Genomic DNA, 14168 nt, shown 5'->3' on the forward strand with positions numbered 1-14168 from the left:
TTTTAATTCTTTGACCCCATCTACCGCCCTCCTCCCCACTCTTTCTCTTTCTATAAAGACAACATTCCCATCACGAAGGCCTTGCCCTCATGACCTCATCAAAGTCTCGTTACCTTCCAAAGGTCCCGCTTCAATACCATTGCATTGGATGTTAGAGCTTCAAAATATAAATTTGGGGTAGGGGGACACAATTCAGTCCATAGCAGGAATGATGCAAAAATATAATGGTACTGAATAGCCTAGGTGGAAAGAGATCATTGTCTATGTAAACATAGCAGGGGTTCAGAATTAGCCACCCCAAGATATGCCTCTGTAGTATGTGAAATGCCATATATGGGGTCTCTCTCTCATGTATACGGGGTTCCCATACGTACATATGTAATTAAATGTAGTTATTTTCTCTTGTTAATCTGTCTCACGTTGGTTTGATTATTAGACCAGCCAAAAAAACCTTGAGAGTAGAGAAAAGTTCCTTCCTATCGCACGACATTTTCCTAGTGACAAAGGAGGGAACAAGAGCGGAGAGAAATAGGAGAATCAGTTGTTAAATGGGGATGGAGGAATGAGACAGTGACTCAGAACAATTCAGAGACTCCTCATGTCATATTGTGTCACAAAACAAATTCCATTTCAATTATATAGTTATCAATTGGCTGATGTCGAGGTTTCTTGGGAGGGTGGTCTCAGGGCTTCGACATAACATTAGGCCCTTGATTTTGGCCATCTTGAAAATGCATATTATCCTCCTCATCTTCATAGGGGGACCCTGCAGAAGGTTTATACATGTGTTGGAGGGATGGAGTAAGGATCAATGATCCTTAGGACAAAGGACATGAGTTGGAAAACTGGAGTCCTCTTCAAGGAGCCTCATCTAGTGCTAGTTTGGGGAAAAGGAAAGAGAAAAGTGGACAAGTGAGCAGGAACAAAGCAAGGTCAGGCCTGAGATGAGATGAGATGGCAAAGGAGGATTGCGAAGGATTAAGACAGAAGCTTGCAGACCCCATAGCTTCAAAGTGATTCTCAGAACCAATGGGCAGGGACAAGAGGGAAATGTCCAAGGGGGAGCAGCTCTATACCAGCACCTTTGCTCTGGGGAAGGGCAAAAGGAGGGGCCGTGGGGCCTCCCAGGAACTCCAGGTGAGAGGAGGAGCCAGGGTCTAAAGTCCAAGGGGAGGGGAAACGGGTGTCTGTGAGCTGGCAGGGCTGAGCCACCTGACCCACTGACAAGGATGCAAAAAGGCCAATAGGGAGAGAAAGTGTAGGTGGCCCAGGAGGTGTAGGAAGCCCACAGGAGCAGGGCCACAGATTGATCCCAGCAACCAAGTCTAGCTCACCCCTCAGGGACCCACTGCCCCTTCCCACCATGTAGAAGCCTAGCAGGCCCAGGGGCAACCCAGACATAGCTGGGGAGGTGGTGGGGGAGCCAAGCCAGGGCTGGGGTCCCTCTCTCAGAGGAAAGGAGGGAGAGGGAGAAGGGGCTGAAATATAGTCCCCTATGAACCTAGCCCTTGGAAATCCAGAGTCAGAGCAGGAAACCCACCCATGACCAGCAAGCCTGAAGGCATCAGCGGGAAGGGAAGGAGTGAGCCCCACAGCAAGATACACAGCCCTGTACGCCTCAAGTCACTCAGAGCTACTCCAGAGGAGAAGGGGAGAATAGGGAGAAAAAAAACCAACACACCTCTTTTTATATAAGGTTTCACATTTATTTTGGTTATGCATTTATAAATATGAGTATTTTGTACCTAACAGCCTTCCTCGTATTGTTTGATGTTTCCAACAAATTCTTCAAAGGAGGGACCTGCCTCCAGAGAGAGGTATGAAAAGATGCGCAACCATTAAATAAAACTAAAAAAGCATATTTGCATTGTGTATAAAGCAATGAAGAAGACAATTTCATGGTTTCATGAAACTTCTCTCTGGTGGAAGACACACAATAAACTTGTGAACAAATAAATAAAATTGACAAACACTGATAAGGCTAATACTTTGGATGGGCACTCAACTTCTCTGAGAAAGGAAAACCTGATGGATAAAAGTCATGGCTCCATCTGAAGACACTAGGGCAAAGTATCCTGCACAGAAGGAACAGAAAAGGCAGGAAACACCTGTGTCTTTTAGGAAAGGGAGGAGACATCAGGGTGGGGCCTCAAAGGAAAGTGGGAGAGTGGGAGAGCACCAAGGCTATGGGATCATCCCTTCCTGATAACTCCATGGACGTGATATCCCACATGTGTTTTGGCTGTTCAAGTTTTGGCCCAGTCACATCAGCTGGATTGTCACACAAGACAACACGCAGTCTTGAGATGGAAAAAAGCAAAAACCCTGAGAAGTGCTTCCTCTATAAAATTTTACTGAAGTAACTGGAATACTATGAAGTGTTTTGTAAACTAAGGGCTGAGAGAGTTACTGAGGATTTTTAAAAATAAGACAAAATGATACAAGGACAAAACCCTAATGTATTAGCCATATAAATACATACTCACAGTATTTAAGAATTGGTATTATGCGTTGAGTTGTTTATGCAGAAAGCAAGTGCCTAGAGATGCTTAAATAGCCAATCCAAACTGAATAAGGCAGTTCTGGGGCTCAGATTCACAAACCACCAGAAGTGAGAGGGCCCAACTAGTGCTAAGTTTGTAAACATTTAACACAATCCATGAGCACCGTCCACTCTTCCTCCCTGAGACCAGGGCAGCTTTCCCACTCCCCTGAGCCCAGATGGGGCTGAAGGTTCACTAACATGACCTGAAATGGCACATGACATAGAATATATTTGGCACTCAGATCTGACCCATATCCCACCCTCCCCATTCATTTCCCTAGAGGAGAAGGAAGCCCATGCACAACCATCCAGTTCAGGGACACCTAGACACAGGGCTGGTCACTTGTAAACATCCACCTATAATTAAATTAATATATATATTAATAGGAATGTCTATGACTCTAGCCGTCATCTGTCTCACTCAGCCGCAGTCTCCTCTGGTTTTTACAGCTAGAAGTTGTGGGAATTTCTCTTTCTGGCATTGGAATCCTGGGCTGGGGAGACCGCTGTGGGGCCTCGTTCCTCCGGGGACCTCCGCAACTGAGATATCCCTCCTGATTCTTAACCACCACACAAGAGGTGTGGGACCAGCCGTTCCATGTCTCTGCGCCTCCTACCAGTCTCGAGTTGGGCATCTAATCAACATACAAAAAATTATTGAGACATTTTATATTATTTTTTTCTAAAATTCTTTCAAAAATGGTATCTAGTTTACAGTACAGCTCTTCAAATTTGGCCTAGCCACAGGTCAAGTGCTTGGTAGCCTCCTAGGGCCAGTGGGTGCCCTGCTGAACAGCACAGCCCCTTAGGTGCCCTCGTTGTGGGTGAACTAGGCTTTGAGCAACAAGGGAGGAGAAAGGATGTGGACGGACAGACAACAAGTGTAGAACACCGTTGTGATTGGATGGGATGGGGTACGTGGGGGAGGCAGAGGTAGGGGAGAAGGATTTAGGGTTCCAATTGTCCAGTGACAAACAGCATAGCCCCCTGCTTCTAGCATCTATGGCTCTTTACTGCCCTGAGAGCTATGGAGATGGCAGTTAGGACACATCCCTCTTTCCTCTGCTCCTGCTCCACCACCCCCAACAAAATACTCACCTTCAATGGTGTCCTACAGCATTGCTGGAACCAGCTGCTTGCTTCTCATCTGAGACCCTTCTAGCTCCTGCCGGTCCCTATAAATACAGTGGAGAATACCCTTGGTGTGAGTTAGGAGATCTGGATTCCAGAAGTGAGCCTGACAACCAGCTAGTTGTGTGACCCGGGGCAGCCACATCCCCTCCTGGGTCTCTATGGAGACAGAGAAGAACCTCCCACCCTTTGCCCCTGACAGGCTGTGTGCTTGTGTGCTCATGGAGGCCCATGTTCCTTGTGGTAAAGCTCACTCCTTAAGTGGCTGTACCAGCTCTGACAACTGTATACACCTGAGTAACCATCACCCAATCGAGACATGGAGCCTTCTCAGAACCCCAAGCAGCTGCCTTCTGCCCCTTCTAGTTCATTCTCACCACCCCATCAGGGAACAGTCACTCCCTCCCAGGCATTTATGTGACTCGAATGAAGAATACATACAAGGGCATTTTGGGAAATCTAAGTAAGGGTTTATTTCTTGAATGTGAAGGTGTCTTGATCAATAATAATGGTTCAAAACAATAGTCTAAAGGAAATAAAGGAAATAAAAGCCTTACATATTCTCCAGGGACACTGAAAAAGCACTTGGTAAATTTAAACACCAATTCTGTGATTTAAAAAACACCTCAGAAGTATAAGCTGCATCCGTAATAATGAGAATCCCCATGTGAATCAAGGGCCAATGTCATTCCCAAAGGTGGCACTGGAGGCCTCCCCAACCAAGTTCGATCAAAACTAAAACGCCTGCCTACTCTAAGCAACCCAGAACATGGTTCTGAACTTCCCGAACCTTGCAGCAAGAAGCAAAACAAAAGCACGGGGTGGGAGCTTTGAAGGGAGCAGAGAAAAGAGTCATTATTTTACATATGACTGTATTCTTACAAAACTCTAAGGACTGAACAACAATATTTAAATATGAACAGATGTATGGATGAATGTTAAAATTGCAGCAGACAACAGAGCAAGAAAGAGAATCACAGGACTATCCAATTCATAGCACGTGGAATACAAAGACACGGCATGACAAGAAACAGGAGGAATTTATTTAAAGGAAAGGATACACCTAGTTGAGGTATTCGAGAACACTTGACTTGAAATGCTATCTCCTTTCATAAGAAAAATGTAGAATGTTGAAAAGATTCTTCTTAATTTATAAATTTAAGGTATCAAAATGATGTCATTGAAATTTTGGAAGGAAGAGGAAAGCTGATGTATAATTCTAAACTTCATTTGGGTAAAAATAATAAACTTGGATAAGGTAGGGATGCAGAATTTTCTCTATCAGATGGTAAAACATTAGAAAGTTCCATGGCAAAGTATTATAAATAATAGACTCTCTTTTGTATAAATAAAATATGCAGGTATACATATGTATGTATACACACACACACTCACACACAGAGATACCATATGTATAAAGATATTGGCAAAGAATTACAAGAAATTATCTCTCATTGTTAAGTGCAATTAAAAAAAGACAGTGGGAGTGTGGAAGCTTTCACAACTCACTGAGAACCTTTCTGTACTATGTACAATTTCTTATTGTGTCAATTATATTACGTGTAGGAATTATTGACCATTTTTGTTGGTTGGCTGGCTGTTTTATAACTTGTCTTTATGCGTTTTTAAATGAGGTATCAATACAAGAAAAGAACAGAAAGGAAGAATAGAGGTGAAGAGAGATCTCTACCATAGAACCACTTCACAGATTATAAAGGAGGGAGAGAGGCAGATGAACACGGGAGAACCAGTACCTAACTGGAGTCTTGGGGAGGAGACAGCGCCTCAGGACAATTCGGGGAGCTCTCACGTCATGTCATATTGCAAAATAAACTTCATTTAAATTATATAGCTATATACTATAAATCAAATCATTTTTAAAAGGCTACCTAAGAGATTAGAGAAACTTATCTTTTGCTGCATGAAGGAATTTCAAAGCTCATGAGCAATGAAAAAATATGTATCAGTAGATTAATTACTTAACATATAAAATTCTGCACATTAAAATATTAGACCAAATGAAAGAACAAACTTGTGTGAATGCAGGGGCGTGAGAGCATGTCTCGGAACGACTCTCAGAGACATGACAGCAACCATTTCCAAAAACAAAAAAAAGCAAGTGTAAGTCATTTTTTCCTGGTTATCAAAAAGAATACTAACGTCATATTAAACCGGTTGAACTGATATGACCCCAAACTGTGGACGTCCGTGTGTGTGTGTGTGTGTGTGTGTGTGTGTGTGTGTGTGTTGTGTCTGTGTGTATACAGTAAAAAGTACTTCTACCCATCGACAAAGAAATTTGACTTCCTCTAGGAAGCCATTCAACAAACATGATCAGAAATTGGGACAAATATTTATTTTCAAATGGATTCGACTTAATCTTGAAATAAATTTAAAATTCTGAAATTGATGAGGAATGGCTTAAAATTATGTAACTAATCGCACAGTGAAATATTATGTAGCGCTAATGCTATCATTCAACAGGCATTAGAGCGCTCACTCTGGGCCTGCCTTGTTCTAGACCCTAAGGATGCGGTGAATACACTACAGATAATAAGACACAGACATTCCACAGCGCTGGCAGTCCACACACCAGGGTGGTGGGCTCCCTGCGCAGCGGCCCCTTCCTCCCTTCAGGTCCCAATATCCCTCCAAAACCACGTCTCCGGGGGACAGGAGACCTGACCAGCATCGACCTATCCCTGTTTCTACCACAGAAGCAAGCAGAAGGGCCAGGATGGTGCATAGCCATCATCCACTCACCAGCAGATGCATTGCTTCCCCTGGGGACTGTACGATGACATGTGCCAGCTCCGTGTGCTCCTGCTGTTCCAGCTCCTGCTCAGAGACCAGGGTGGACTGCGAGTTCCTGTTGCTCACGATCTCGTTGTGGGCATTGTCACGAGCCCCGGGCCCTCTCCGAGGACATGAGTACCAGGAAAAGACCTTGGGAAGGCAACGAGCTGACTCAGGAGTCCACACCCAGGCTCCCTGCAGGGTCTCAAGGGGCACAGTAGGTTCTCCTGCCCCATGTCTCCCCAGGCTGTCCCCTCAGGCCGGCACAGGCTCAGCACATCCAGGACTCTGCTGCGGACACCGGAACCCTGTGCTGTGCTACGGGGGTTCAGCACCCCTGCCTGACACCCTCATACCCCAGGGAGCAGGGTTGTGGGTGAAGGTGTCACAAGCAGCAGGAAGGACAGGGCTTGACAAAGGGTCAGTTGCCTTCTTACACTCAGCCCAGGCCCCCAGGCCACTTTAGAGAATCAGGGTCAGCCCTATAGGACAAATGGGACCGTGCCCTCCCAGGGCCTTGCTGCGGGAAGGAAGCGGTTCCTGAGGGCCTGATGCCGCCAGGTCCTGGGGAAATCAACTCACTCTGTCCACACGTGTGGGGTCCACTCCACAAGCTGGAAGAGAAGGGGTGTCTGTCTTAGCAGTGGAGAAGGGCCGCTCAGCGGCTCCTCCCCCCACAAGGACAGTGCAAGGGATGGGGCGTGGGCTGAGTATCAGACACTGAACAAGCAGCCCTGGGGACAGGTGACGGGAGAGGGACAGTCCATCTCTGGGACAATGTTCAGAGGGGGAAGAGAAAGGGGAAAGAAGTAAAAATAAACACGTATCAAATCTCTGTTGGGTTCTGCTCTGACCAAAGCTGTATAAAGCCCCCGACCCTCTCCTCCTGGCTCTTGTCACCAAATACAGGGGCTGAGCACCTCTCCGCTCTGACTGGGGACGCCGAAGAACTGGTCCTGCCCTCCCAGACTTGGGCTGGGAGATGAGGTGACTGTCAGCCGTGAGACAAGGACACTGATGTGATCCCAACCCCGAAGAGGTGAGGTGGGACATGGAGGGGTGATCACAGGGAAGGGGATCGGAGCCAGGCCAGAACAAAACAGGGGGATTTGCGATGTGGAGAGGAGGGCTTTTCTGTTTGAGAAACAAAGCGGGACGCGAGGGAGATGGCAGAGAGTGCCAGCACCTCCCCATCGCCCCCGCCAGCCTCACCTTGAAGGATGCGCCTCCAGTGACGATATGCACAGAATAACAGCAGGATACACAGAAAGAAGGCTGCAACTCCACCTATAACTCCAGTCACCAGCTGTGAATTGCCTGAGGAGGGAGAGGGAGCGGAGGGCAGCCCAGGTCTGGTGGGCACTGGCTCTCCGGGAACCGGGACCTCCCCACTGTTCTCAGTACTTGATTCTCGTTTGACACATTTGAGGTTGCTCCAGGGGGTGCAGGGCTTGGCCTGGACCATGCCATCAGGACATCTAGGTACAGACATGGGGAGGATATAAAGGGGTTCTGTGAGGTAAGACAGAGAGAAAGAGGGTCCAACCTCCCACCCAGTGTCCCCTGACCAGAGAGTGGAGGAAGAGCAGGCTTCTCCTGTCTGCACAACGGGTCCCCTCACCCCCTTGCTGGGTTGGAGAAGGAGCCGGGCATGGCACTTCAGCCCGTAGGGCTCCCACTGAGTGTTCAGAGCGGCACCCTCAGGAGCTGGGCCTTCTGGTGAGGCTGCACTGAGCTTCTCCGGACTGCAGGGGGAGCCCGCGAGAGGGGCTATCTCAGTCCAGGTCAAGGGTCAGAAACCCTGTGGGCAGGAGCTGAGCCTCATCCTTCAGTCAACCTTTAATACAAGGCACCTCTTTCTTCCCCCTATTGACTGTCCTTACAATCACAGCCAACACTGGAAGTCAGAGAAGAGTAAATTACTATTGGCCCCTAAATTCAAAAAATAGGGAAAAGATACATCTTATGGAGGTCACAGGGGCCTGGGATTAGGGAACCCTGAAGGACCTACAGGCTCTGTCTTATTATGACCTTGTAGGCTGTGGGCACTTTTGTCTCCATGGACCCTTTCCTGAATAATAAAGTATTTAAAAGTATTTTCTGACTGAGTAGGAATAGATTCAGGTTGGAGTCTATTCCATTTTATTTTCTTCAGATTTCAATTAAAAAAAAAAAGGGTCAGTTATTTCTGAGGGCTCCTAAAAGTATCATGGGCCCTAAGAAGCAGTCTATTGTGCAAATAGAAAACTCATCCTGCCAGGCGGAAACCGTGCTGAGGAGGTGTGGGCTGGGGACACGGCAGAGGGCAATGTGAGGACATGTGGATGTGGATAGCCGAAGAGGTGCCACTGGAGGCTCAGAAGACCCCACAGGCACAGGGAAGATCTGGGGCAGGGGCGTAGGGTCTCTGTGGTGGTTCTCCTGAGTTTCTGGGGGCCCCCAGGCTGCCATGTCTCACCCACTGCTGCACGGCCGGCACAACTCAGGGGAATTTCTTTCGCGGTAAGTGCCAGGTTTGCATTGACATTCCGTGTCTTGGATCCTAGTGCATGAACGTGTCTGCACTTCACCTGGAGACACAGGATAAGGCTTGGGGTATGTGTTTCCCCACGTGTCCCTCTACCCTTCGTCACCACCTAAATCCACACCCACTCACGTAACCAAATGATTTAGGGGACTGTTTTCTGCACACAAAAGATAGCCACCGTTCACCTGTCGCCAATAAAGGAGTATAAAAAAGACCGCAATTCATTATTTATTACATCAGGATTGGGAGGAAATATCTGTTAGCTCATGGGGTCACCAAGAAGGGCAGGGACCCTGGATGGAGAGGAAACCTTGGGTGATTTCCCAAAACCTAGCTCTGCTGGAGAGGCAGAGGGGCCTTAGGCTGTGAAGGCTGAGGGAGGCGGAGCACCCGCCAGGAGCACGGAGCACAGGGCTAAGAGGGACCTGGCCCAGGAGCAGGCCCTCGTCCCAGCCCCAGGCAGCACTCTTCCACTTGGCCACACATTCTGTGCTGTAATAATAGAGTCCCCCTTCGAGGGACAGACTATCACCTTCCTTCCAACTGATAGTCTGAGAGATTTCCTGGCCGTGTGACATGCATTATAAAAATAATTTGTTTTCATTTTATTTTATTGACCTAAGACATATCATAAAAAAGGGTATGATGGAGACCCAGCTGGCCTAAAAATCAGGTTTCTGAGTCTCCTTTTGATACAATTCCCACCTCATCCCCAGCACCCTAACTGTGGGCAGAGGGTCCCCATGGTCTCTACCTGGGTAGCACTGAGAACACATTCGGCAAGCAGAGAAGTTGTTGCTATGATTGGTGAAATCCACGCCGTCTGTGCATGACATACAGTCTCCAGTGTATTCCGATAAGTAGTACCCTGGAAACAGAGAGAAAAGCTGGCTAGCGAATCCTCATAGGACTCCCAGAGGCTGGTTGTGGTGGCCGGGGACGCCACTTTGGGCCATCAGTGGAGTCCAAAGAGGGAAATCCACTCTACCTGGCCTTACCTTTTTCTCCGTTTCTGCATCTACCACATACCTTAGACCAGTACTGCCAACAGAAATGTATTACAAGCCACACATGAAACCCAAATTCACAGTTGCCACGTTAAAAGAGTAAAAGGAGGTCCAATTAATTTCAACTATGTATTTTTTAACCTAAAATTTCCAACGTAGTATCATTTCAATATGTAACCAATATAAAACATTGAGATATTTTACTTTCCTTAATACCTCACACAAAAAGTGAAACCCATGCTCCCTCCACAGTGTCCAGGGTCCTGTGTGATTTGTTCCCACTTGTCCTTGAGACCTCTTTATCCCCCACTTACGCCATCTGCCCCATAGGTTTGCTCAAACAAGCCCAGCTCTTGCCCACTGGGATCATGGTTCCTGAGGCGTCCCTGTCAGGACCACTGTGCCTGGCTCCCTGCACCAAAGATAGTGGCTGTCTGCGTCAAAGTCACCATCCCGTCACCGTCCCTGGGAGGCCTCACCAACCCGGTCTGTCCCTCCCACCACTCAGTTATCCTCACACTTCCTATCTCGTCTCTCTGACCGTCACGTTCTTCTGTCTGACTGGATACCACCCAAAAAGGAGAGCTGCAGCAGGGCAGGGGCCTCGTGCCCTCTGCTAGCACGGTGTCTGACACACAGAAGGCATGTAATAAATACCTGTAGATAAAGAACCAGGAATTGTGGGAATCAGAGGGCTGGAAGGACATGGAGTCAAGGATGGGGTGAGGGTTGCAGATCAATCTCAGAATGTACCTGGCGGACAGCACTTGCCCGGGAGGCTCCACCTGCATTCCTGTGGGGCAGTTAGTTGCTGGTGAACTCTGTCCTGCCCTGTGGTTGCGGCTGAAGCAGATGGGACCTATGGGACAAAGAAGGGACAGGCATGAGTGGCTTCCAGACTCTCTTCCCTCCCAGAATCCCTCTCACATTCCCTTCATCCCAACTGCCAAAAGCAGACAGAACTGGCTGGGACTTTTATTCCTGCTTTCTCATTATTTTGTGCTCATGTTTGTCCCTTGGCCTTTGGTGCTAGCAAGTAACTTATACTTGAAAAAGTTTCCAGTATTATTTTCTCTTATAATAAAACAAAATATATTTTTGTAGAAAATATGAGCAAGGAAATTTTTATAAGAATACGAAAACCATGAGCGATCCTCTTAATTAGAGACAGCATTTATTATTTTGTCTTTTTAATTCTTTTATTTGACCATATGTCTCTTTCTCACCACACACATGCGCGTGTACACACACATTTTACCAATAAAAGTTAATACTACATGCACACATTAAGTCAGGGACTTCTGGTTTTTAGCTGACAAGCTGCCCCCAAAGGGAGCCTGTCAATGTCCCACAAAATACCAGCAAAGGAAAAGGAAACAGCAACATATTTGGGTCAGGATCCCTGTGCTAAAAATGACAACCTGGGGACAGTCAGAGAAATCCGAATAGGGTCTGAAGTAATGTGTTTTAATGTTCTGAGTCTGAAGGTCATATTGTGGTTATGGGGGAGAATGTCCTCATTTGTGGAAAATACACTCTAAAGTATTCAGTCGTGCTCTTCAGGATGTCAGCACCTATTTTTCAAATGGTTCCGAATACAAGGTTTTTGCAGAGCTTTTGCAACTTTTCTTTAACATGGGAGTGTTTTAAAGTAGCAAACTGACTGATGAGTTCGAAAAACTTAATTTGACTTAGGACTTAACCTGGCAAGATTTATAAATTTTGTTATTCCTATGCTGTACTACAGAAGAAAAACAAAGACTTATCGAAGAAGCTAGGGGTCATGCTGACAGCGGTGCTGCCCACCGTGAGGGCCGCGATGTCCACCCAACGGGAGGGAATGCGGTCCCAGACCAGGACTCTCCGACCAATTACCAGAGGGGGGCTTGGGGTCCAGAATGCAGAAACCACATAACATGCAGCACAGAGGGGATGAAACACTGCATTATTGCGCCTGATAATTATGACAAAATCTGAGCAGTGGTCACCCAAGGGAAAGATGAAAATCCTGCCTTATGTCAAGGCCCTCTCCTAGAAGCCCTTAGAAAATATACCAACACAGAACCCACAACACCAGAGGGACAAATATTACCATTTTATCTCCAAGTCGGCCCCTGACATAAGGAGAAAATTACAAGAGTCTGCTCTAGGACCCCAGGCCCCTATGAACCCACTTCTAGACCTAGCCTTTACCGTCTATAATAATCGGGATAGGGTAGACGAGCGGAAAAGACTGAGTGAAACAGACAAAAGGCTCCTATGTTAGCCGCAGCTATGAGTCCCCCACCACCTCAAGGACCCTCACTTTGGATATAAAACAACAAATCCTGACATGAAGGGACCATCAGCTTCCCTCACTCGTAAGGCTCTTGGCAGTAACCGCTGCGACCAGTGTGGGCTAGAAAGACATTGGAAAAACACTGCGCACAACTGCAACACCGAAGAAAACTCCTGGGCCTTGCCCCGCTGTGCAAACAGGAGAGCCACTAGGGGCGGGACTGTCCCCAACTCCAAAGAAGACCTAAGACAGAGAGCCACTGTCCCCATCTCCACCGAAGAGCCTCTGGCAATTCTTGATGCGGTAGATGGGAATACTGAATTCTTACTTGCTATGGAAGCTGCTTGCTCTCTCCTAACCCAATTTTCTGGGCCAGTGTCCTCACAAACATGTTTAACCGCCCTGAAAGCAAAGGTTTACAACTTCCATGAAGGCAGACTAGGGGACCACATGTTTATCCACCAATGTTTACTTATGCCTGAATGTCCAATCTCTCTATGAGGATGAGATTTACAACTCATACATGCCGTTACTCATTTTGACGCTTCACAATCAAATTTATTAGCCCACATTTCAAGATCCTTATTCCACTTAAAGACACAATTGATACCCTCCCCCACACCACCAATATTAGCTCACAGGTTGATCCTAAAGTTTGTGCCACAGAAGTCCCTGAAAGAGTTATTAATGTCATTCCTATTGAAATACAACTAAAACCTAATACTAATTATCCACATAAAAAAGAGTATGCATTCAAGACCGAGGCACAACGGGATATACAACCACTAATGAAAAATACTTAAAATTTTAACTGATAAAGCCTGCTGTCACCCTATTCTACCAATAAAAAAAGGCTAATGGGGAAGACAGTTTTATCTAAGATTTAAGGGCAGTAAATGAGGCCATAGTCCCAATTCATCCAATCATGCCCAATCCCTATACCCTTCCAATTCAGATTCCAGAGAAAGCCCGCTGGTTTAGTTTTAGATGTCAAAGATGCTTTTTTTTTTTTTTTTGCATTCCTCTACACCTTGATAGCCAATATTTGTTTGCATTTGAGTGGACTGATCCCGACATAAAACCTCTCAATACACTCGGACAGTTCTACCCCCAAGGATTCCTGGATAGCCCCCATTGTTTGGGAATGCCTTGGTCCAGGAACTCAGGAATTTCAAATTAAGAGATGGTTCTCTTATTCAATATGTAGATGACTTGTTAATAACAAGCCCAACAAAAAGAAAGTCGTGAGTCTAACACTATCCAAGTTTTAAATTTTTTAGGAAAACAGGGATATTGGGTGTCTCTACAAAAGGAACAAATTTCCCTGCGGAAGGTTAAATATCTAGGACGTTTTAACATCGGGAGCCTAGGCTTTGGCTCCCGAATGAAAGAAAGCTATATTAGCAATAAAATTTCCCCAAAGAAACAGTTAAGAACCTTTTTAGGTATGGCTGGGTTATGCAGAATAGGGACCAATTTGGGGATAATAGCTAAGCCTTTATATGAAGCCACAAAAGGTCCTGATACTAAGTCCCTTCTTTGCAATGGGTCATGTGAAGTTGCTTTCAATGCCCTTAAAGAAAGGTTAGGAACGGCCCCTGCATTAGGCCTTCCAGATTTGGAAAAGCCATTTACGCTTTAACTGCAAAACAAGGGATAGCTTTGGGACTGCTAACTCCAAAGTTAAAGGACACTCCAAGACCAATTGCCTATTTTTCGAAACGATTAGATCAGGTAACTTTATGTTGGCCGGGCTGCTTACGAGTTGTAGCAGCTACTGCCTTGTTAGTAGAAGAAGCCTCCAAACTTACTTTAGGACAGCATTTTAAGGTGCTAACCCCCCATCAATTACAAAGTGCATTAGAGACCAAGGTACATCAATGG

The 14168-nt window shown here is 46.4% G+C and overlaps 1 protein-coding gene across 11 annotated transcripts in view; it reads right to left on the reverse strand.

Moving 5' to 3' along the window:
* Positions 1-1684: 1684 nt before the first annotated feature.
* Positions 1685-14168, reverse strand: part of LOC120606646 (tumor necrosis factor receptor superfamily member 10B-like) — a 39029-nt gene continuing 26545 nt past the window's right edge. For 10 of the 11 annotated variants that reach the window (XM_039868131.1, XM_039868128.1, XM_039868121.1 and 7 more), the window contains 8 exons: positions 10760-10865; positions 9754-9867; positions 8931-9042; positions 7685-7950; positions 7055-7086; positions 6440-6622; positions 3644-3720; positions 1685-3180 (listed from right to left, as the gene is read on the reverse strand). In XM_039868131.1, the coding sequence (XP_039724065.1) occupies positions 3646-3720; positions 6440-6622; positions 7055-7086; positions 7685-7950; positions 8931-9042; positions 9754-9867; positions 10760-10865 (888 nt within the window). In that variant the 3' untranslated portion in view covers positions 1685-3180; positions 3644-3645. The remainder of the gene's footprint in view (positions 3181-3643; positions 3721-6439; positions 6623-7054; positions 7087-7684; positions 7951-8930; positions 9043-9753; positions 9868-10759; positions 10866-14168) is intronic. The other variant, XM_039868126.1, reaches the window with a different exon arrangement.

Source organism: Pteropus medius, unplaced genomic scaffold, assembly GCF_902729225.1.
Source record: "Pteropus medius unplaced genomic scaffold, Ma_sr-lr_union100, whole genome shotgun sequence".
Classification (NCBI taxonomy): Eukaryota; Metazoa; Chordata; class Mammalia; order Chiroptera; family Pteropodidae; genus Pteropus; species Pteropus medius.